Source organism: Rana temporaria, chromosome 1, assembly GCF_905171775.1.
Source record: "Rana temporaria chromosome 1, aRanTem1.1, whole genome shotgun sequence".
Taxonomy (NCBI): domain Eukaryota; kingdom Metazoa; phylum Chordata; class Amphibia; order Anura; family Ranidae; genus Rana; species Rana temporaria.
In genome coordinates this window covers 667,389,870-667,413,201 of record NC_053489.1, presented here as the reverse complement: position 1 = coordinate 667,413,201, position 23,332 = coordinate 667,389,870, and the positions used below count along the sequence as shown (strand labels likewise).

Genomic DNA, 23,332 nt, shown 5'->3' with positions numbered 1-23,332 from the left:
TGACATTGATTTTGATCATTCAGTCATCCTGCTTACAATTAAATCAAAGAGGCACGTGTAGGTCAGACAAATATAACATAACATTTATAATGAAATAACCACAAATGTCTTTTCTGTGCTCACATCATTATCAGTTTTATTCAACCCCCAAGTGACATTCAATCTTAGTACTTAGTACAACATCCTTTTACAGTTATAACAGCTTTTAAACTTGAAGCATAGCTTGACACAAGTGTCTTGCAGCGATCTACAGGTATCTTCGCCCATTCGTCATGGGCAAAAGCCTCCAGTTCAGTCGCATTCTTAGGCTTGCGCACTGCAACTGCTTTCTTTAAGTCCCACCAGAGGTTCTCAATCGGATTTAAGTCTGGTGACTGCGATGGCCACTCCAAAATGTTCCAGCCATTAATCTGCAACCATGCTCTAGTGGACTTGGAGGTATGCTTGGGATCATTGTCCTGTTGAAAGGTCCAACGTCTCCCAAGCCTCAGGTTTGTGACGGACTGCATCACATTGTCATCCAATATCTCCTGGTACTGAGGAGAATTCATGGTACCTTGCACACGCTGAAGCTTCCCTGTACCTGCTGAAGCAAAACAGCCCCAAAGCATGATTGACCCCCCACCATGCTTCACAGTAGGCAAGGTGTTCTTTTCATCATAGGCCTTGTTCTTCCTCCTCCATACATAGCGTTGATCCATGGGCCCAAACACTTCTAATTTTGTTTCATCAGTCCACAGAACACAATCCCAAAACTTCTGTGGTTTGTCCACATGACTTTTGGCATACTGCAGTCGACTCTTCTTATTCTTTGGAGACAGCAAGGGGGTGCGCCTGGGAGTTCTGGCATGGAGGCCTTCATTACGCAGTGTGCGCCGTATTGTCTGAGCAGAAACTTCAGTACCCACATCTGACAAATCTTTTCTCAGTTCCTCAGCAGTCACACGGGGACTTTTCTCCACTCTACGCTTCAGGTAGCGTACAGCAGTCGAAGTCAGCATCTTCTTTCTGCCACGACCAGGTAGCGTTTCAACAGTGCCCTTTGCCTTGAATTTGCGAATGATGCTTCCTATGGTGTCTCTTGGTATGTTTAACATCTTTGCAATCTTCTTATAGCCATTGCCCTTCCTGTGAAGAGTAATCACCTCTTCTCTTGTCTTCCCGGACCATTCTCTTGACTTCACCATGTTTGTAACCACACCAGTAAATGTCTAGAAGGAGCTGAGTATCACAGTCATTTTAAAGCTGCCTAATTAATGCTTATTAGGCTTTATTGCTGCTCCCTGACATCCACAGGTGTTTTCAATACCTGATTGAAAACACTTCAATGAACCTCCGTTCTTCAGAGTGGTAGTCTTTAAGGGGTTGAATAATTGTGTAAATGAAGAATTCACAAAATAAACATTTACTACTGTATTACAAAACCAATTGATGTCATTTTAGTTGCATATGGTTCTTTAAGAAGTCCTTGTAGGATTTCATTCTGAATACAATTACAAATGTACACTAAATTCCCTAAAACCCTTTACAGCATTGGGGGGTTGAATAATTTTGAACAAAACAATCAGCAGGGAGAAACATGCTCATCTAAAGGGATCCCAGAGATGTGTTCTTTTACTCAGGCTCATTATGTTGTCAGTGTATCTGGATGTGTGTCTACAAGGGGAGATATTTGATAGAAGAATGACTTCTAGACATGGGCAATGCAGATGGAGGATTGCTGGAGTGATTCAAAGGTCTTCTCTCCCCCCCCCTATATTGCCGTGTACTGAAGCTTTTGGCAGTCCTGGAATATGCCAGTCTCTTCTTGTCAACTTCCTGCTACTTGAAGTGAAAGAATAGATTGTGTGGCACCCTTTAGGTGTGCATGTTGTTGCAGGAAGGAAGCTGGTCACCACACGGAGTAGACTTTAGCTATGTGCAGACCAGTTGATTGATAACGTGTATACCTGCTTGATTAACAGTGATCAAGCACCTAACCAGTACAACATAACTAAAGTCCTCATTGTCCAGTGCCCAGCAGGGAGGAACATGCTCATCTAAAGGGATCCCAGAGATGTGTTCGTTTACTCCAAGCTCATTATGTTAGTGCATCTGAATGTGTGACTATATAGGAAGATATTGGGCCAGATTCTTAAAAGGCTTACGACGGCGCAACGCCATTTGCGCCGTCGTAAGTCCTAATCTGGCCCGGCGTATCTATGCGACTGATTCTTACAATCAGTTACGCATAGGTACCCATTAGATCTTACGCTGTCAGATCTTAAATGCAATTTTTTTTCCCGCCGCTAGGTGTCGCCTCGTCGTTTTCCCCGTCGTCTATGCAAATTAGCTATTTACGCCGATTCCCGAACGTACGCGCGTAAACTGCTATATGAGGGGCAAGTTTACGAAGGTCCGTCGTATGCCATGTTAAGTATGGCGTCCGTTCAGCGTCGTCTTTTTACGTCGTTTTCGTAAGTCGTTCGCGAATACGACTTTACGTCAATGACGCTCACGTCGGCGTCATTGACGTTTTCCATCGTGAGCTGGAGCATGCGCACTGGGCTATTTTTATGCCCGGCGCATGCGCAGTACGATCGGCGCAGGGGGCGCGCTTAATTTAAATACAAGCCACCCCCTTTGAATTACGTGGACTATGCCAGTCTTGTCCTGGTGTCGGCGTTGTCTCTTGGTCAGTCTTTGCCATGCCTCCCCTCCCAGTCCAGACCAGATGAAAGCTTGTGGCAGCTGCTCCATCGGAAAGCTTGGATAAGAGTCAATGCGGGAAATTGATATTATCCAAATTTAGATGCCATTACCTCTAATCCCGGGATGTGTGTGCGATTCCAGCCGCCAGCGGCGTCACAATGCGGTTATATGTACATTACAGCATGCTGGAATTATCAGTCTATTTATCCCAAACATCATTAGGTTACTATTTTTCCTTTCTGAATCTTCAATAAAGTCCACTAAGTACTATTTGTTAATGGGGGGAGGGGAGCATTTCAGGTATAAAACCGACAACCAACTACTATAGCTGATGTGAAACGCAGTCTTAACATGTGAAAGTATAAAATAACTTAGTTATATTATATTTCAGTCTATGAAAAGCCTAAAGGTGGTTTGTTCCTGAGGGGAGGAAGAGAAGGTGGTGGTTTGTTCCTGAGGGGAGGAAGAGAAGGTGGTGGTTTGTTCCTGAGGGGAGGAAGAGAAGGTGGTGGTTTGTTCCTGAGGGGAGGAAGAGAAGGTGGTGGTTTGTTCCTGAGGGGAGGAAGAGAAGGTGGTGGTTTGTTCCTGAGGGGAGGAAGAGAAGGTGGCGGTTTGTTCCTGAGGGGAGGAAGAGAAGGTGACGGTTTGTTCCTGAGGGGAGGAAGAGAAGGTGACGGTTTGTTCCTGAGGGGAGGAAGAGAAGGTGACGGTTTGTTCCTGAGGGGAGGAAGAGAAGGTGACGGTTTGTTCCTGAGGGGAGGAAGAGAAGGTGACGGTTTGTTCCTGAGGGGAGGAAGAGAAGGTGACGGTTTGTTCCTGAGGGGAGGAAGAGAAGGTGACGGTTTGTTCCTGAGGGGAGGAAGAGAAGGTGACGGTTTGTTCCTGAGGGGAGGAAGAGAAGGTGACGGTTTGTTCCTGAGGGGAGGAAGAGAAGGTGACGGTTTGTTCCTGAGGGGAGGAAGAGAAGGTGACGGTTTGTTCCTGAGGGGAGGAAGAGAAGGTGACGGTTTGTTCCTGAGGGGAGGAAGAGAAGGTGACGGTTTGTTCCTGAGGAGAGAAAGAGAATGTGGTGGTTTGTTCCTGAGGGGGGGAGAGAAAGTGGTGGCTTGTTCCTGGGGGGGGGGGAGAGAAAGTGGTGGCTTGTTCCTGAGTGGAGGAAGAGAAGGTGGTGGTTTGTTCCTGAGGGGGGCAAGAGGAAGTGGTGGTTTGTTCCTGAGGAGAAAGAAGGTGGTGGCTTGTTCCTGAGGGGGAAGAGAAGGTGGTGGCTTGTTCCTGAGGGGGAAGAGAAGGTGGTGGCTTGTTCCTGAGGAGAAAGAAGGTGGTGGCTTGTTCCTGAGGGGGAAGAGAAGGTGATGGCTTGTTCCTGAGGGGGAAGAGAAGGTGGTGGCTTGTTCCTGAGGGGGAAGAGAAGGTGGTGGCTTGTTCCTGAGGGGGAAGAGAAGGTGGTGGCTTGTTCCTAAGGGGGAAGAGAAGGTGGTGGCTTGTTCCTAAGGGGGAAGAGAAGGTGGTGGCTTGTTCCTGAGGGGGAAGAGAAGGTGGTGGCTTGTTCCTGAGGGGGAAGAGAAGGTGGTGGCTTGTTCCTGAGGGGGAAGAGAAGGTGGTGGCTTGTTCCTGAGGGGGAAGAGAAGGTGGTGGCTTGTTCCTGAGGGGGAAGAGAAGGTGGTGGCTTGTTCCTGAGGGGGAAGAGAAGGTGGTGGCTTGTTCCTGAGGGGGAAGAGAAGGTGGTGGCTTGTTCCTGAGGGGGAAGAGAAGGTGGTGGCTTGTTCCTGAGGGATTGAGGGGAGGAGGAGAAGGTGGCGGTTTGTTCATGAGGGGGAGGGAAGAGAAGATGGTTTGGTCCAGAGGGGGAATCTAGGGTTTTGGTGGGTCCAGAGGGGGAATCTAGGGGTTTGGTGGGTCCAGAGGGGCAATCTAGGGTTTTGGTGGGTCCAGAGGGGGAACCTAGGGTTTTGGTGGGTCCGGAGGGGGAACCTAGGGTTTTGGTGGGTCCAGAGGGGGAATCTAGGGGTTTGGTGGGTCCAGAGGGGCAATCTAGGGTTTTGGTGGGTCCAGAGGGGGAACCTAGGGTTTTGGTGGGTCCGGAGGGGGAACCTAGGGTTTTGGTGGGTCCGGAGGGGGAACCTAAGGTTTTGGTGGGTCCGGAGGGGGAACCTAAGGTTTTGGTGGGTCCGGAGGGGGAACCTAGGGTTTTGGTGGGTCCGGAGGGGGAACCTAGGGTTTTGGTGGGTCCGGAGGGGGAACCTAGGGTTTTGGTGGGTCCGGAGGGGGAACCTAGGGTTTTGGTGGGTCCGGAGGGGGAACCTAGGGTTTTGGTGGGTCCGGAGGGGGAACCTAGGGTTTTGGTGGGTCCGGAGGGGGAACCTAGGGTTTTGGTGGGTCCGGAGGGGGAACCTAGGGTTTTGGTGGGTCCGGAGGGGGAACCTAGGGTTTTGGTGGGTCCGGAGGGGGAACCTAGGGTTTTGGTGGGCCCGGAGGGGGAACCTAGGGTTTTGGTGGGCCCGGAGGGGGAACCTAGGGTTTTGGTGGGCCCGGAGGGGCAATCTAGGGTTTTGGTGGGCCCGGAGGGGCAATCTAGGGTTTTGGTGGGCCCGGAGGGGCAATCTAGGGTTTTGGTGGGCCCAGAGGGGCAATCTAGGGTTTTGGTGGGCCCAGAGGGGCAATCTAGGGTTTTGGTGGGCCCAGAGGGGCAATCTAGGGTTTTGGTGGGCCCAGAGGGGCAATCTAGGGTTTTGGTGGGCCCAGAGGGGCAATCTAGGGTTTTGGTGGGCCCAGAGGGGCAATCTAGGGTTTTGGTGGGCCCAGAGGGGCAATCTAGGGTTTTGGTGGGCCCAGAGGGGCAATCTAGGGTTTTGGTGGGCCCAGAGGGGCAATCTAGGGTTTTGGTGGGCCCAGAGGGGCAATCTAGGGTTTTGGTGGGCCCAGAGGGGCAATCTAGGGTTTTGGTGGGCCCAGAGGGGCAATCTAGGGTTTTGGTGGGCCCAGAGGGGCAATCTAGGGTTTTGGTGGGCCCAGAGGGGCAATCTAGGGTTTTGGTGGGCCCAGAGCGGGAATGGAGGGTTTTGGTAGGCCCAGAGGGGGAATGGAGGGTTTTGGTGGGTCCAGAGGGGAAATGGAGGTTTTTTGGTAGGTCCAGAGGGGGGGTAGAAGGTTTTGGTGGGTCCAGAGGGGGAATGGAGGGTTGTGGCGAGTCACTGAAGGGGTACAGAGGGTTACAATGGAGTCTATGAAAAGCTTAAAGTCTACTTTCTGTGGTTGATAAAAACGAACTGAGGCACCATGGAGATCATGATTCGTTGGATCGTTCTCATTACCGAAAGCTAGTTTGGGAAGAAAGAAGTCTTACTTGGTCACCACCCCAGCTTTCCAATCATTGGTTTTGTTTTTAGTGGTAGTTCCTGAAGGAAAACTTAGGGTGGTGGTGAGTCTTGGGAGGCAAGGAAGATGGTGGTGGTGGATCCTGAGGGAGAATGAATGGTGGCAGTTTCTCCTCAGGGGGAATGCCAGAATGGCAGAGGTTCCTAAGGGGGAACAGAGGGTGAGATCGGTGGGTCCTATGGAAAGTCTAAAGTCTACTTTTTTTTTTGGTTGATAAAAGCAAATTAATAAAGGCAAATCCTACATGTGTTCTAGGGATGGCGGAGATCACGATCCATTGGTGAGCCCTTTCACTGTGCCAACTTAGACCCTTCTCACTACTGAAAGCCAGTTTGGGAAGAAAAACATTTTTTTTGGTTAATACCTCAGCTGTCCGAGCCTTGGGGTTATCTTCTTTTTTTTTTTTTTTTCCCTCGCATCCCCAAGGAAGCAACTTTTCTGAGGAGTCCAATTCTTGGCAGTATGAGAATCTTAGGGCCAAATCCTCAAAAGAGATACGCCGGCATAACTGCTGTTACTCTGTCGTATCCCTGGTCCTAACTATGGAACTGATCCACTGCGCATGCGCAGTTCGATCGTCGCGGGGGCGCGCTTAATTTAAATACAAGCCGCCCCCTTTGAATTACGCGGCCTTACGCCGGGTCACTTGCACTACGCCACCGCAAATTACGGAGCAAGTGCTTGGAGAATACGGCACTTGCTCCAGTAATTTGCGGCGGCGTAGTGTAAATGCCTTGCGCTACGCCGCCGCGGATTCTACCAGAATCTGGCCCATAGATGGCAGAATGACTTCTAGACATAGGCATAAAGAAAACAAATGCAGTTGAGAGATTTCTGGAATGAGTGAAAGATCTTCTCCCCCCATATTGTCCTATACTAAAGCTTTTGCCAGTTTGATTGTCGCGGACTATGCCAGTCTTGTCCTGGTTTCCGCACTGTCGGCGTTGTCTCTTGGTCAGTCTTTGCCATGGCTCCCCTCCCAGTCCAGACCAGATAAAAGCTTGTGGCAGCTGCTCCATCGGAAAGCTTGGATAAGAGTCAATGCGGGAAATTGATATTATCCAAATTTAGATGCCATTACCTCTAATGCCAGGATGTGTGCGATTCCAGCCGCCAGCGGCGTCACAATGCGGTTATATGTACATTACAGCATGCTGGAATTATCAGTCTATTTATCCCAAACATCATTGGGTTACTATTTTTCCTTTCTGAATCTTCAATAAAGTCCACTAAGTACTATTTCTTAATGGGGGGAGGGGAGCATTTCAGGTATAAAACCGACAACCAACTACTATAGCTGATGTGAAACGCAGTCTTAACATGTGAAAGTATAAAATAACTTAGCTATATTATATTTCAGTCTATGAAAAGCCTAAAGTCTACTTTCTGTGGTTAAGAAGAGCCAACTGAATAAACTACATGTTCTAGGGTTGGTGGGGATCATGAAACATTGGATCAAATAATCCATTGGTAGTAAACCTGTCTCCTTATCGAAAGCCAGTTTGGGCAGAAATTATTGTTGGTCACCGCCCCCCAAAAAAAGGAACTTTTCTGGAATTCTCAGAAGTTTAAGAATTGTATTTTTTTTTTATTTTAGTATAGAGTATACGGAGCATGGTGGTAGCTTGTTCCTGAGGGGAGGAAGAGCAGGTCGTGGCTTGTTCCTGAGGGGAGGAAGAGAAGGTGGTGGCTTGTTCCTGAGGGGGAAGAGAAGGTGGTGGCTTGTTCCTGAGGGGGAAGAGAAGGTGGTGGCTTGTTCCTGAGGGGGAAGAGAAGGTGGTGGCTTGTTCCTGAGGGGGAAGAGAAGGTGGTGGCTTGTTCCTGAGGGGGAAGAGAAGGTGGTGGCTTGTTCCTGAGGGGGAAGAGAAGGTGGTGGCTTGTTCCTGAGGGGGAAGAGAAGGTGGTGACTTGTTCCTGAGGGGGAAGAGAAGGTGGTGTCTTGTTCCTGAGGGATTGAGGGGAGGAGGAGAAGGTGGCGGTTTGTTCATGAGGGGGAATCTAGGGTTTTGGTGGGTCCAGAGGGGGAATCTAGGGTTTTGGTGGGTCCAGAGGGGGAACCTAGGGTTTTGGTGGGTCCAGAGGGGGAACCTAGGGTTTTGGTGGGTCCGGAGGGGGAACCTAGGGTTTTGGTGGGTCCATAGGGGGAATCTAGGGTTTTGGTGGGCCCAGAGGGGGAATCTAGGGTTTTGGTGGGCCCAGAGGGGGAATCTAGGGTTTTGGTGGGCCCAGAGGGGGAATCTAGGGTTTTGGTGGCCCCAGAGGGGGAATGGAGGGTTTTAGTAGGCCCAGAGGGGGAATGGAGGGTTTTGGTGGGTCCAGAGGGGAAATGGAGGTTTTTTGGTAGGTCCAGAGGGGGGGTAGAAGGTTTTGGTAGGCCCAGAGGGGGAATGGAAGGTTTTGGTGGGTCCAGAGGGGGAATGGAGGGTTGTGGCGAGTCACTGAAGGGGTACAGAGGGTTACAATGGAGTCTATGAAAAGCTTAAAGTCTACTTTCTGTGGTTGATAAAAACAAACTGAGGCACCATGGAGATCATGATTCGTTGGATCGTTCTCATTACCGAAAGCTAGTTTGGGAAGAAAGAAGTCTTACTTGGTCACCACCCTAGCTTTCCAATCATTGGCTTTGTTTTTAGTGGTAGTTCCTGAAGGAAAACTTAGGGTGGTGGTGAGTCTTGGGGAGGCAAGGAAGATGGTGGTGGTGGATCCTGAGGGAGAATGAATGGTGGCAGTTTCTCCTCAGGGGGAATGCCAGAATGGCAGAGGTTCCTAAGGGGGAACAGAGGGTGAGATCGGTGGGTCCTATGGAAAGTCTAAAGTCTACTTTTTTTTTTGGTTGATAAAAGCAAATTAATAAAGGCAAATCCTACATGTGTTCTAGGGATGGCGGAGATCACGATCCATTGGTGAGCCCTTTCACTGTGCCAACATAGACCCTTCTCACTACTGAAAGCCAGTTTGGGAAGAAAAAAATTTGTTTTGGTTAATACCTCAGCTGTCCGAGCCTTGGGGTTATCTTCTTTTTTTTATTTTTTTTTTTTTCCCTCGCATCCCCAAGGAAGCAACTTTTCTGAGGAGTCCAATTCTTGGCAGTATGAGAATCTTAGGGCCAAATCCTCAAAAGAGATACGCCGGCATAATTGCTGTTACTCCGTCGTATCCCTGGTCCTAACTATGGAACTGATCCACAGAATCAGTTTTCCATAGTTAGGCAGAAGATCCGACATGTGTAAGGGACTTACACTGCCGGATCTTAGGATGCAGTACCGCATCCGCCGCTGGGGGCATTTCGCGTCGAAATGCCGCCTCGGGTATGCAAATTAGCACTTACGGAGATCCACAAAGCTTTTCAAAATTAGGGCTGCTTTTACATGGTGTAAAGTTAGTACACCATGTAAAAGCAGACCCTTCTGTCTAGCGACGCGTTTTTTTTTCTAATTTGAATTTTTTTTTTTCACGCCGTATCTTTTTTTTTTTTTTCGACGCAACTTTATTGACCCGTCGCAATCCACAAAGCCCGGCGTAACGTAATTTTGCGCTATGCACGTCGGGAAAATGACGTCACGAGCATGCGCAGTACGGCCGGCGCGGGAGCGCCCCTCATTTAAATGGGAATCGCCCCCATGAAATGAGGAACGCCTTGCGCCGGCGGAATTTAAGTTACACGGCCAGAAATTTCTAGGTAAGTGCTTTGTGGATCGGGCACTTAGGTAGAAATTTTAAGGCAGTGTAACTTAAATTAGAATTTCGCCGTTACGCCGGGTCTTTGTGGATTTGGCCCTTAGTTTTAAAATTCAGAATATGGTAAATGGAGGGTGGCGGTGGGTCCTGAAGGGAAACGGAAGGTGGCGGTGGATCCTATGAAAAGCCTAAAGTTACTTTCTGTGGGCAGTAAAAGCCAACCGATTAATCTACACATGTTCTGGGTATGGTGGAGATCTTTACGCATTGGTGCGCCCTATGCCATCTTTAGTAGACCCTTCATATTACCAATCTGTAAAGAAATACCGGTAAGTCTTATCTGGTCACCAGCCCAGCTGTCCGGGCCTTGGGCTTTATTTCTTTTCCCTCATCGCATCTCAAAAAGAAGCAACTTTTCTGAGGCGCCAAATTCTTGGTAGTGTGAGAATCATAATCTTTAACCACTTACCCCCCGGACCATATTGCTGCCCAAAGACCAGAGTACTTTTTGCGATTCGGGACTGCGTCGCTTTAACAGACAATTGCGCGGTCGTGCAACGTGGCTCCCAAACAAAATTGGCGTCCTTTTTTTCCCACAAATAGAGCTTTCTTTTGGTTGTATTTGATCACCTCTGCGGTTTTTAGTTTTTGTGCTATAAACAAAAATAGAGCAACAATTTTGAAAAAAATGAATATTTTTTACATTTTGCTATAATAAATATCCCCCAAAAATATATAAAAAAACATTTTTTTTCCTCCGTTTAGGCCGATACGTTTTCTTCTACATATTTTTCGTAAAAAAAAAATCGCAATAAGCGTTTATTGATTGGTTTGCGCAAAAGTTATAGCGTTTACAAAATAGGGGGTATTTTTATGTCATTTTTATTATATTTTTTTTACTAGTAATGGCAGCGATCAGCGATTTTTTTTTTTCGGTACTGCGACATTATGGCGGACACTTTTGACACATTTTTGGGACCATTGGCATTTTTATAGCGATCAGTGCTATAAAAATGCATTGGATTACTATAAAAATGCCACTGGCAGTGAAGGGGTTAACACTAGGGGGCGGGGAAGGGGTTAAGTATGCCTGGGTGTGTTCTTACTGTGGGGGGGGGGGCGGTGGCCTCACTAGGGGAAATGACTGATCCTCTGTTCATACATTGTATGAACCGAAGATCAGCATTTCCCCTGCTGACAGGACCGGGAGCTGTGTGTTTACACACACAGCTCCCGGTCCCCGGCCCTAGTGGCGGCTGGAAGAGAGGACGTCATATTACGTGCTCTCGCCCAGCAGAGCCACCTTGTGGACGTATAACTGCGGTGCGCGGTCGGCAAGTGGTTAATAATGACTAGAGTAGATGAAGCATGGCGGCGGGCCCTGAGGGATGGTGGTGGGCCCTGAGGCTGGCACGGAGTGAGTGTGTGTGTGTGTATGGGTTTAGAGGGGGCATGGAGGTGTGGCGGTGGGCCCTAATAGTTTGGACGGAGCATAGCGGTGGGTCCAAAGGGGGCACGGAGGGTGGTGGGTCATGAGAGAGACAATGTTTGCTGAAACAACCATCATCGTAACAAGGTGTGACAATGCAGGAACACAGTTGTCACCCTGTAACAGGAAGTGTCCGAACAAGGACCTTTTATAGGAGGATCACCAAGTATTTTAATTAAAGCTGCAGTTTTTTTTTAAATATTTAAATATGTTTTTTGAAAAGAGCCTGGTAAAGCTTGTATGACAATTTAGTGATTGGGTTTACATCTACCTTCCTTGTACAACGTAATCTGATATCTGGTTGCGCCAAATGACTGTACTTTGGACTCTACCATCATTTATTTTTCCATAGTCTCGTTAACAACCCCCCAAAAAACTCATTAGGCTCACTTAGTATCAATTTAAGAGACGTTAATGATGGTAGAACACTCTGCCTCCGTGTATTACACACGTGTTAATGATTCTGTACAGTCCAACCAATGAATCCTTTCAGCTTGGACGCAGACCAAGAAACACAAATATCCTATTATTCTCCTGGTAATGAAGCCATTAGGAAATCTAGTGTTGGTTTTTCAGATTTTTTTATAGTTGTTTTTTATGTATTGAATGTGGCCCTCTTGGAAAGTATGTGTCCGTCGCCCCCAGTGTTGCCAACCTACCAGATTGAAATTTACTGGCACGACACCCGAAATTTACTGGTGCAGCCACATTTTTACTGGCATTTCACAAAAGTTACTAAATTAAATTTTTAGGTGCAAATTTCAGTATTTGGGCTACAAACAAGGACACTAGGCAAAATAGCAATGTGATTTAAGGTAGATATTAGGGTAAAAAAAAATATTTTTGTTATTTTCGATATAATAAGGGCAAATTATTTAGTCACATCACCCCCTGCCTTCACCCCCTCTGCCACCAACACCCCCTGCCTTCACCCCCTCTGCGGTGCCACAATCTCCCCCTGCCTCCAATATCCCCCTGCCTCCAATCTCCCAGAGGCCCCCTGCCTCCATCGTCCCCTGCCTCCATCCCCCTCTGTGGTGCCACCAACAACCCCCGTCTCCATCCCCACCCTCTGCGATGCCACAATCCCCCTCTGCGGTGCCTCCAATCACCCCCTGCCTTCAATCACCCCCTGCCACTAACACCCCCTGCCTCCAATCTCCCCCAGGCCCCCTGCCTCCATCGTCGCCTGCCTCCATCCCCCTCTGCGGTGCCACCAATAACCCCTGTCTCTATCCCCCACCCTCTGCGGTGCCACCATCCCCCTCTGCGGTGCCACAATCACCCCCTGCCACTAACACCCTCTGCCTCCAATCTCCCCCTGCCTCCATCGTCCCCTGCCTCCATCCCCCTCTGTGGTGCCACCAACAACCCCTGTCTCCATCCCCACCCTCTGCGATGCCACAATCCCCTTCTGCGGTGCCACCATCACCCCCTGCCACTAACACCCCCTGCCTCCAATCTCCCCCTGCCTCCATTCTCCCCCAGGCCCTCTGCCTCCATCGTCGCCTACCTCCATCCCCCTCTGCGATGCCACCAATAACCCCTGTCTCTATCCCCCACCCTCTGCGGTGCCACCATCCCCCTCTGCGGTGCCACCATCACCTCCTGCCTCCAATCTCCCCCTGCCTCCATTGCCCCCTGCCTCCATCCCCCTCTGCGGTGCCACCGCAGCCACCATCACCCCCTGCCTCCAATCTCCATGCGCAGTTCCAAGCCGAACCGATCTTGGCTATTTTTACTGGCACATTTCCGCAACTACAGACATTTACGAACGGGGGGAAAAAGTGCCCGTTTTTACGAACTGTCCGTAAAAATACGGACGGTTGGCAACACTGGTCGCCCCACATGTAGATTAGAAGGCAGGGCGCATTATGGGCCTCCACTGTTCCAAACGGAAGTGGGGGGAGAAGAAGAGGTTTCTGGAGCTTAGAGTACGATACAAGGTGGAAGGAAAAAAAAAAACATTAAGGGCTGAAGGGCAGTAAAACTCCACATTTGAAGTATGTTTTTTACCATGCCCCCCCAAATTATTACATTTTTCTTTCTTTCTTACAGACCGCCATCATGGTACTCCCATGCTGCTGGAAGGCGTCCGATGTATTGGGGCGGAGCCAGAGTACGATTCTGAACAGAGTGATTGGCATGGATTTGACTGAGTTGCTGATGGACTTTCTTCTCTTTTTATTGTGCTGCTCTGCTTTTTTAAAACAACCAAACCTCTAAAATAGCCATGAGAATTGTAGGGATTAGATGGGAGCCTTTTCCTTCGATGGCTTTGTTTCAGAATGTCTGTGGCGGGAGAAGGTGAATGGGTTACGTATAGGGATTGGAAAGTAATCTGCTGCTTTTTATACCCCCAGCACTGTAGGCCCTTGTGTTTGTGGTGTCTGTCATGTCCTAACAGCCAATCGGCTTCTCACTTTTATATAGATGCTGGTTGAAGCATGATAGGAAGAAGTAAATTGGTTCTAAGAAAGGGAAACGCCCACAGTACCATACCAGACACTTCATATACAGTGGAACCTCGGATTGGGAGTAACGCAGTTAACGAGCGTTTCGCATTACTAGCAATTTTTCTTAAAATCCTGACTCAGTTTGCGAGTGTTGTCTCGCAATATGAGCGAGATTCAAGCCTCTGCGGTGTGCAGTACCGCATTTGGCCAGAGGTGCGGGGGCACCGGCGACACTCGGAGCCTTTCAGGCCTCGTACACACCATTGAACATGTCCGATGAAAACGGTCCGCGGACCGTTTTCATCGGACATGCCCGCTGCCGGATTTTGGTCTGATGGCTGTACACACCATCAGACCAAAATCCCTGCGGAAAACAAACGCTGTGACGTGGCCGCAACGATGACGCGGCGACGTGCGTGACCCTGGAAGGTCAATGCTTCCACGCATGTGTCGAATCACTTCCACGCATGCGTCGAATCACTTCGACGCATGCGAGGGATTGCGGCCCAGTGGACATGTCCGATGAGTCGTACAGACCATCGGACATGTCCGACGGACATGGTGCCAGCGGACATGTTTCTTGGCATGCTAAGAAACATTAGTCCGCTGGAAACCTGTCCGCTCGGCCGGAAATCCGGTCCGCTCGCCCATACAGACGACCGAACATGTCCACGGGAACTGGTCTGCGGACCAGTTTCAGCAGACATGTTCGGTCGTGTGTACGAGGCCTCAGAAATACTCAGTTTCTGAGGGTTTCCGATCGATCTCCAAGTATTTCTGAGTCTCGCCAGCGCCCCCTCCCCACCTCTGGCCACATGCTGTATTGCATGCAATAGAAGTCAATGTGGAACTAATTATCTTCGTTTCCATTGACTTCTATGAGGAAACTTGCTTTGATATGCGAGTTCTTTGGATTACAAGCATTCTCCTGGAACGGATTATGCTCGTAATCCAATGTTTCACTGTACAAGGCCCCCCCAGAACATTTTCTGCACTTCACGTGATTGTCCAATAAAGTTTGTTCAACTTGCAACTGTAAGCCGCTATCAACCGCCGCCACGTGTAGCTTAATGTTCCTTCTTAATATTCAATGTAGTACGTGGTAGATGCTAGCCTATAAGCTGACCTGAGGTACAATGTGAAATTATTCCTGTAGTTTTTGCAGTGGCCTTATATCGCCTGGTGAATTGGAAGAGATGCGATGGATCTAAACATTGCGGCATGCAGTCTTTATGCACACGTCATGTAAATTTAGGGATGATCTTGCTGGTAGCAATATCCTGCATAAAAATTGGCCTGTAGTGCAACGTATACAGACATACAAGCACATTTGAGTTGAGATACGTGTTATGTATATTTATTTATCCAGAATGACTGAAAGTCCAGGTCATTCTGCGCCTGCACTGCCGACGCTGCCTATACATTGTTTACATATCCCCTTGACCCTGAATGAGTCATTGACTAGGCAGTGGTGGTGCAGTCGCAAAATGGGCTCTGCCTGCAGTCAGTCCAAATGACTGACGACCAAGGTCATTTTTGCACCACTGCCTAGTGGATGGCTAATTTAGGGCCTGGGAGAGATGTAAACATAAACACTGGCCCAGATTCAAGAAGCAATTGCGCCTGTGTAACCATAAGTTACACGGCGCAATTGCTTACTTGCTCCGGTGTAACGAGTGCTCCTGATTCAGGAACCTCGTTACACCGACTGCAGGCTAAAATCTGCGCGGCATAAGGCTCTTATGCCACGCAGATTTTAGGCTGCATTCTTGCGTGGGCCGCTAGGGGGCGCTCCCATTGTGATCAGCGTGTAGTATGCAAATTGCATACTACCACTGATTCACAAACTTGCGCGGGCCCTGCGCAAGCCAGGTACGGAGTTTCCGTACGGCAACTTTAACGCAAGGCTGCCCCTTCTAATAGTAGGGGCAGCCAATGCTAAAGTATAGCCGCCGCTCCCGCGACGTGAAATTTGAATTTCACGTCGTTTGCGTAAGTGATTCGTGAATGGCGCTGGACGCCATTCACGTTCACTTTGAAGCAAATGACATCCTTGCGACGTCATTTGCCGCAATGCACGTCGGGAAAGTTTCCCGACGGAGCATGCGCTGTACGCTCGGCGTGGGAGCGCGCCTAATTTAAATGATTCCCGCCCCCGGCGGGATCATTTAAATTGCGCGCGCTTACGCCGGGCATTTTGCCGGCGCGCCCACGCAATTTATGGAGCTACTGCTCCGTGAATCAAGGGCAGCGCAGTAAATTTGTGGGGGCGCAGGGCAAAAACGTTGCCCTGCGCCTCCGTAAAAAAAAGCGCAAATCTACCTGAATCCAGCCCAGTGTGTAGGCAGCGGGAGCACAGGTGCAGAATGACGTCCTTCTGGATGCCAGTGTCATTTTGCACCACCGTCGCTGCTTAATGAATGGCCCATTCAAGTCTGGAGGAGATGTAAACATAAACAATGGGTAGGCAGCGGCGGCAGCACAATATCATCGTTCTGAAGGCCAGGGTAAGTTTGCACCACCGTCGCTGCTTAATAATTGGCCCATTCAGGTCTGGAGGAGATGTAAACATAAACAATGAGCAGGCGAAGATGCAGAATGGCATCACTGTTTTAAAGGCCAAGGTCATTTTGCACCACTAGCAGAACTGGGGCAAAGATAACCTGGTCACATCAGTGCCTGAATTTAGCAAGGACTCCTAACCTTCACTACCTGTTTTTTGTTGTTGTTGTTTTTTAGGATTTGATTGTCAAATTTTTCCAAGTAAAAAATTGCCGTTCTTTCATTGGCTGCAAACAATTGTAGCCCTTTCGTTTTAATCTCGGCTCTGCCTGATTATTGGTTGGCTAATACAAAAACATCCAACCCATTACGTCTGTAGGGCCATGGTGGTAGTGAAGGAAATGTGCTCCATTGGATGCCAATAGATCCTAGAAAATTGATCGGCCTCAAAATGTTGGTCTATACATTTCTTGCATCAGATTTCTTGGGATCCCTGCCACAAGGGCAGAACTGCTTGTAGTGTTGGATTGTCTTGATGTTTCTTCAGGCTATAAAATGGTACATGAAAGAAACAAAATGTTGCCCCAGCTCCACTGCCAATATAGAAGTCCGGTGCTCTAGCCAGGACGTTCAGGCCCCATAAATAAATACAATATGTGAATCAAAAAGGGCTGGCGACTCGGATGCTCTTGAATAAAAGTCCTTTATTGGATACATGGGTACAGGCTATATCCTGACGCGTTTCGGCTAAGAAGCTGTCATCAAAGCATTGATGATGGCTTCTTAGCCGAAACACGTCAGCCTATAGCCTGTACTTATGTAACCAATAAAGGACTTTTATTCAAGAGCATCCGAGTCGCCAGCCCTTTTTGATTAAAATATAAAATGATATATGTATGACGAGTACACCCAAAGCAGAACTCTGGGCAGTGAAAATAAAATTTAGATGTGCCCATAGACCTTTCCTCTTGCAGAACCGTTTGCTATAGTTCCAACTAGGGTTGTCCCGATACCACTTTTTTAGGACCGAGTACAAGTGCCGATACCGATTTACCGATACTTTTTTTAAAATGTGTCCCCAAATGTAGCCATGTCCCCCCACAGATGCAGCCATGTCCCCCCACAGATGCAGCCATGTCCCCCCACAGATGCAGCCATGTCCCCCCACAGATGCAGCCATGTCCCCCCACAGATGCAGCCATGTCCCCCCCACAGATGCAGCCATGTCCCCCCCCACAGATGCAGCCATGTCCCCCCCCCACAGATGCAGCCATGTCCCCCCCACAGATGCAGCCATGTCCCCCCCCAGATGCAGCCATGTCCCCCCCCAAATGCAGCCATGTCCCCCCCATATGCAGCCATGTCCCCCCCATATATGCAGCCATGTCCCCCTTATAAGCAGCCATGTCCCCCCATATATGCAGCCATGTCCCCCTTATAAGCAGCCATGTCCCCCATACCTAGATGCTGCCGCGCCGCCGCCGCTTGGTTAATACGGGCGGAGAACATTACAGCTTTCATTTGAATAGCTGTTTCCCGCCGGTGCTGCGTATAGACACTCCCCCTTGCTCGGGATTGGACAGATCACCCAAGCAAGGGGGAGTGTCTATACGCGGCGCGGCGGGAAACACTACAGCTATTCTAATGAAAGCTGTAATGTTCCCCGCCCGTATCAACCAAGCGGCGGGATGCGGCGGGGGGGTCTGAGTATTTGGCCAGGCATCGGGGGCATTTGCGCGAGTACAAGTACTCCCGCAAATACTCGGTATCGGTTCTTATACCGATACTAGTATCGGTATCGGGACAACCCTAGTTCCAACGGAATCTGCCATTTAAGGTCTGCATTGTTCTGAAAATTTGAGCTGCGGGACGGTCATGTCTATGTGGCTTCAGGACTTTTGAGTCACTGGCCTGGAACATATGACAGCCAGAAGTTGTTGTGTTTTTTTTTTAACTACGTTCTGATTCTGGGTGATTGAGTCAAACCCAAGGTGTCCATAGAATGAAGGGGGCTTCGGAGGATCTTATCTGAAAGCAGTTGAGATGTTGGAGGACACATCACCATAGATTACTCATCAAACTGAACTGTTGTCTATGATACAATCGGCTCTTCCAACAAGCTCGTCTCAGGTGACTTCAGATAAGGATGGACTTCACGCAGCCCTTGGTTCTCCTTCGGGATCGAATGGGCCGAGTGCTAAATTGCAGTTTTAATGCTCTACCAGAGAAGCTCTTTACTTCCTGTTCTGAACATCTTAAGTGTGACATTGGTTCTTCAAAAAAGCCTAAAATAAAAAAACATTTAATTTACTCAAACTCTCGCAGTCTGTAGCTTTGTATAATTTTTGCTCCTTTTTTTTTTTTTTTCTTGTGCAAAATTGTCTTTGAGATGAAAATAAACAGATGTTGTATTGCACTGCAAGACATTACTGTCCTGAAAACGTTCTCAGGGAGCAGGCTGTGTGTGTAGATGTGGAAATGCGGGATAATACTGCGCAAACTACTATAAAATAAATATCTGAAGAGATGTAGATGAATGAAGCTGCTGCATCGGAATGTGACAAATATTCAAATAAGAAGGTAAATAAAATATAGAGCTAAAACTTAAAGGGGTTGAAAAGGTACAATTTTTATTTTTCCTAAATGGCTTCCTTTACCTTAGTGCAGTCCTCCTTCACTTACCTCATCCTTCCATTTCGCTTTTAAATGTCCTTATTTCTTCTGAGAAATCCTCACTTCCTGTTCTTCTGTCTGTAACTCCACACAGTAATGAGAGGCTTTCTCCCTGGTGTCAGGGCCGTCTTAATAGCATCATGGGCCCCTGGGCAAAGTAATGCTCTGGGGCCCCTACAATAAGGACAGCGCAGGTAAACAGACCAGATATTCCCCCCAGCACTCTGACCCCTCTACGCCCCGTATATCCCCCCAGCACTCTGACCCCTCTACACCCCAGATATCCCCCCAGCACTCTGACCCCTCTACACCCCAGATACCCCCCCCAGCACTCTGACCCCTCTACACCCCAGATACCCCCCCAGCACTCTGACCCCTCTACACCCCAGATATCCCCCCAGCACTCTGACCCCTCTACACCCCAGATATCCCCCCAGCACTCTGACCCCTCTACGCCGCAGATATCCCCCCAGCACTCTGACCCCTCTACGCCGCAGATATCCCCCCAGCACTCTGACCCCTCTACGCCGCAGATATCCCCCCAGCACTCTGACCCCTCTACACCCCAGATATCCCCCCAGCACTCTGACCCCTCTACACCCCAGATATCCCCCCAGCACTCTGATCCCTCTACACCCCAGATATCCCCCCAGCACTCTGATCCCTCTACACCCCAGAAATCCCCCAGCACTCTGACCCCTCTACACCCCAGATATCCCCCCCAGCACTCTGACCCCTCTACACCCCAGATATCCCCCCAGCTCTCTGATCCCTCTACGCCCCAGATATCCCCCCAGCACTCTGACCCCTCTACACCCCAGATATCCCCCCAGCTCTCTGACCCCCTCTACACCCCAGATATCCCCCCAGCACTCTGATCCCTCTACACCCCAGATATCCCCCCCAGCACTCTGATCCCTCTACACCCCAGATATCCCCCCAGCACTCTGACCCCTCTACACCCCAGATATCCCCCAGCTCTCTGACCCCTCTACACCCTGCTTTGGGGAAAGTACAGGGGCCCCCCATGCAGCTGGGGCCCCTGGGCAGTGCCCAGGTGTGCCCTCTCATTAAGACAGCCCTGCCTGGTGTAGAGTGTCATGCTTGCCCCCTCCCTTGGACTACAGGAGAGCAATACAATTTTGCACTTCTGTGACCTGTTTTCAGCAGAGAGCGGACTGAAATCCGCTCTCTGCTGAAGTCATGGATATCAGTCCAGGCACCACGTCATCGCGAAAAGTCTGGATCTGCCAGGTGCCTGGACTTGCACTCCTCTCAGCGAGCCGCTGGGAGCCTGAGACGGCCCAATCCGCCATCTCCACAGCTCAGCGCTCCAATGAGCACGGAGGGAGATGAGCAGAGAGCTGTGACTGACAGTCTGCAGCTCTCTGCTCGGAGAGCTGAGAAAACCAAGTGATCTGCAGTGTTGGAGCGCTCGGTTTTCAGTGTAGAGGTGCTGGGGGACAGATTAAGCATTGGACCGATGCTGCACCCACCAAGGAAAGTATGAATTTGGGAGGGGGGGGGGGAGAAACCCATACGTCTTTTAACTCCCCGTAATGCAGAATCATTGGGTGCCCTGGACTTGTCGTCTGCCGCCAGATGCAGAGCGTCGATTTGCCACATTCGCCTGCCGCCAGATGCAGTGCGTTGCTTGCCACGGTCGCCTGCCGCCCGATGCAGTGCGTCGCTTGCCACGGTCACCTGCCGCCAGATGCAGTGCGTCGCTTGCCACGGTCGCCTGCTGCCAGATGCAGTGCGTTGCTTGCCACGGTCGCCTGCTGCCAGATGTAGTGCATCGCTTGCCACGTCGCCTGCTGCCAGATTCAGTGCATCGCTTGCCACGGTCGCCTGCTGCCAGATGCAGTGCGTCGCCTGCAGCCAGATGCAGTGCGTCGCTTGCCACGGTCGTCTGGATGCAGTGCGTCGCCTGCCACCAGATGCGGTGCGTCGCTTGCCACGGTCGCCTGCCGCCAGATGCGGCGCGTCGCTTGCCACGGTCGCCTGCCGCCAGATGCGGTGCGTCGCTTGCCACGGTCGCCTGCCGCCAGATGCAGTGGGTCGCCTGCCGCCAGATGAATTTTCTCCCTGTGTTTTTCCTGGGGATCAGCGCTGTCCCGCCCATGAAATTCTGTATCCCCCTGTGTGGTCCCGGGGATCACCACTGCCTGGCATTTACTTTCAGCGAAATCTTTGGCTTGGCACTTGGCTTGTTTTTCCTGATTGCTTCACTGAGCTGGCACATGCGCGGTAGCTGAAGGGATACCGGAGGCAGTATGGCTCGGCGTCTGACCGGCCATGGAGCGGTACAGGTCCGCGGCCCGGAGGTTGAGGACCCCTGATCTATAGATTTGTAACAGGTGCGGCCAGGACAGTGAAGGTTTGTGCTGCTCGATGTAAACAAACATGACATCCGATTAAGTATACAGCTATGGAGGGTGCATTAGGTCAGGTCATCTCAAGGAAAGGGGACAAAAAGCAAAAGTGCATTTTAAAGTCCACCCAAGACTACCCTGTTCACAGGGAGACAATGCTGCAGAGCGATCATATTGCAGAAGGTACAGTGTTGTCACACTTTTAAAGGATTGACATCTTTGAACAGGATCATCAGAATAGCCGCTACAGGGGGTACTCCATAAAACAGAAAAACACAGTGTTAACTGATGTGTTAGACCCCTTTCACACTGAGGAGTTTTTCAGGCGGTACAGCGCTAAAAATAGCGCCTAAATACCGCCTGAAAAACTCCTGCCCAGCTTTCACACTGAGGCGATGCGCTGGCAGGAGAGAAAAAAATCTCCTGCAAGCGGCATCTTTGGAACGGTGAGAGGAGCGGAATGTATACCGCTCCTTCCTATTTCAAACAATGGGAAACCGCGGTAATACCGCCCACAATGCGCCTCACGGCCGATATCAACCCCTTATCGGCCGTTGGCGGGGGTTAATACCGCACCGCTAGCGGCCGAATAACGCAGCAATTCCGACGGTATAAAAATAGCGGCGCTATACCGCCACTGCACCTCCCGTCCCAGTGTGAAAGGGGCCTTTAGTGTAAAATGATTGCGCTACCCCAAAATAACAAGAAACCCCCAAAAAAAGGGGGGTGGGGAGGTGAAGCAGCTGCACAAGAATGTGACAAAATTCAAAAGGAGTGTAAGTGAATGTGTAGCGCTACGTATTATGCCGCGTACACACGACCGTTTTTCACGACGATAAAAATGCAATTTTTTTTAATTGGTGGGGGAAAAACGGTCGTGTGTAGGCTCCCGAGCATTTATCTCGACGAGAAAAATGGGCATTATAAATTTAGAACCTGCTTCTTTTTTTCTCGTCGTTTTTCTCTTCGTGAAAAACTGTCGTGTGTGTGTGTACGCTTTGACGTGAAAAAAACGTGCATGCTCAGAAGCAAGTTTTGAGACGGGAGCGCTCGTTCTGGTAAAACTAGCGTTCGTATTGCAGATTGCACATTTCGTCAGGCTGTAACAGACTGAAAAGCGCTAATCGTCTCTCACCAAACTTTTACGAACACGCGGTAACACGAAATCGGCAAAAGCAGCCCAAAGGGTGGCGCCATTCGAATGGAACTTCCCCTTTATAGTCTTGCTGTACGTCACCGTGCTTTGCGCAAGTATTATTTTTCTCGATCGTGTGTATGCAAGGCAGGCTTGAGAGGAATCGCGTTGAGAAAAACATTGGGCCAAATCCTTCCGTTACTCCGTCGTATCCCTGGTCCTAACTATGGAACTGATCCACAGAATGCCGCTGGGGGCATTTCGCGTCGAAATGCCGCCTCGGGTATGCAAATTAGGACTTACGGAGATCCACGAAGCTTTTCAGCTTCGTTTTTTCTCTGTAAGTTTTATTTTGCAAATGCAAAATTAGGGCTGCTTTTTCAAGGTGTAAACTGTTTACACCTTGTAAAAACAGACCTTTCTTGCTCGCGACGCGATTTTTTTTTAAATTAAAACTTTTTTTTTGGCGCCGTATCTTTTTTTTTACCCGACGCAACTTTATTGTCCCGTCGCAATCCACAAAGCCCGACGTAACGTAATTTCGCGCTATGCACGTCGGGAAAATGACGTCACGAGCATGCGCAGTACGGCCGGCGCGGGAGCGCGCCTCATTTAAATGGTAATCGCCCCCTGGAGAAGAGGAACGCCTTGCGCCGGCCCGATTTAAGTTACACCGCTCAAAATTTCTAGGTAAGTGCTTTGTGGATCGGGCACTTAGTTAGAGATTTTGCGGCGGTGTAACTTAAATGGAAAAAGTTACGTTGCGCCAGTTTTTTGAGGATTAGGCCCATTGTTTTTTTTTTTCCATGACATGAAAAACGGTTGTGTGTACGCGGCATTAGTGTAATGTGAAAAACACCACATAATATATACTCAACAAGGTATAACCGTAAAGTAATGATGTTCAATCCACGTGAAAACAATGTGATAAATTGTCCATCGTGAGGAGATAACATAA

General features: G+C 49.5%; 1 protein-coding gene across 1 annotated transcript in view; it reads left to right on the top strand.

The window, feature by feature from the left end:
• Positions 1-13,439, top strand: part of C1H20orf27 (chromosome 1 C20orf27 homolog) — a gene marked incomplete at its 5' end in the record, with an annotated part of 67,684 nt that extends 54,245 nt beyond the window's left edge. The window contains one exon of the mRNA XM_040335578.1: positions 13,292-13,439. Coding sequence (XP_040191512.1) covers positions 13,292-13,392 — 101 coding nt within the window. The remainder of the gene's footprint in view (positions 1-13,291) is intronic.
• Between the last annotated feature and the right edge of the window lie 9,893 nt (positions 13,440-23,332).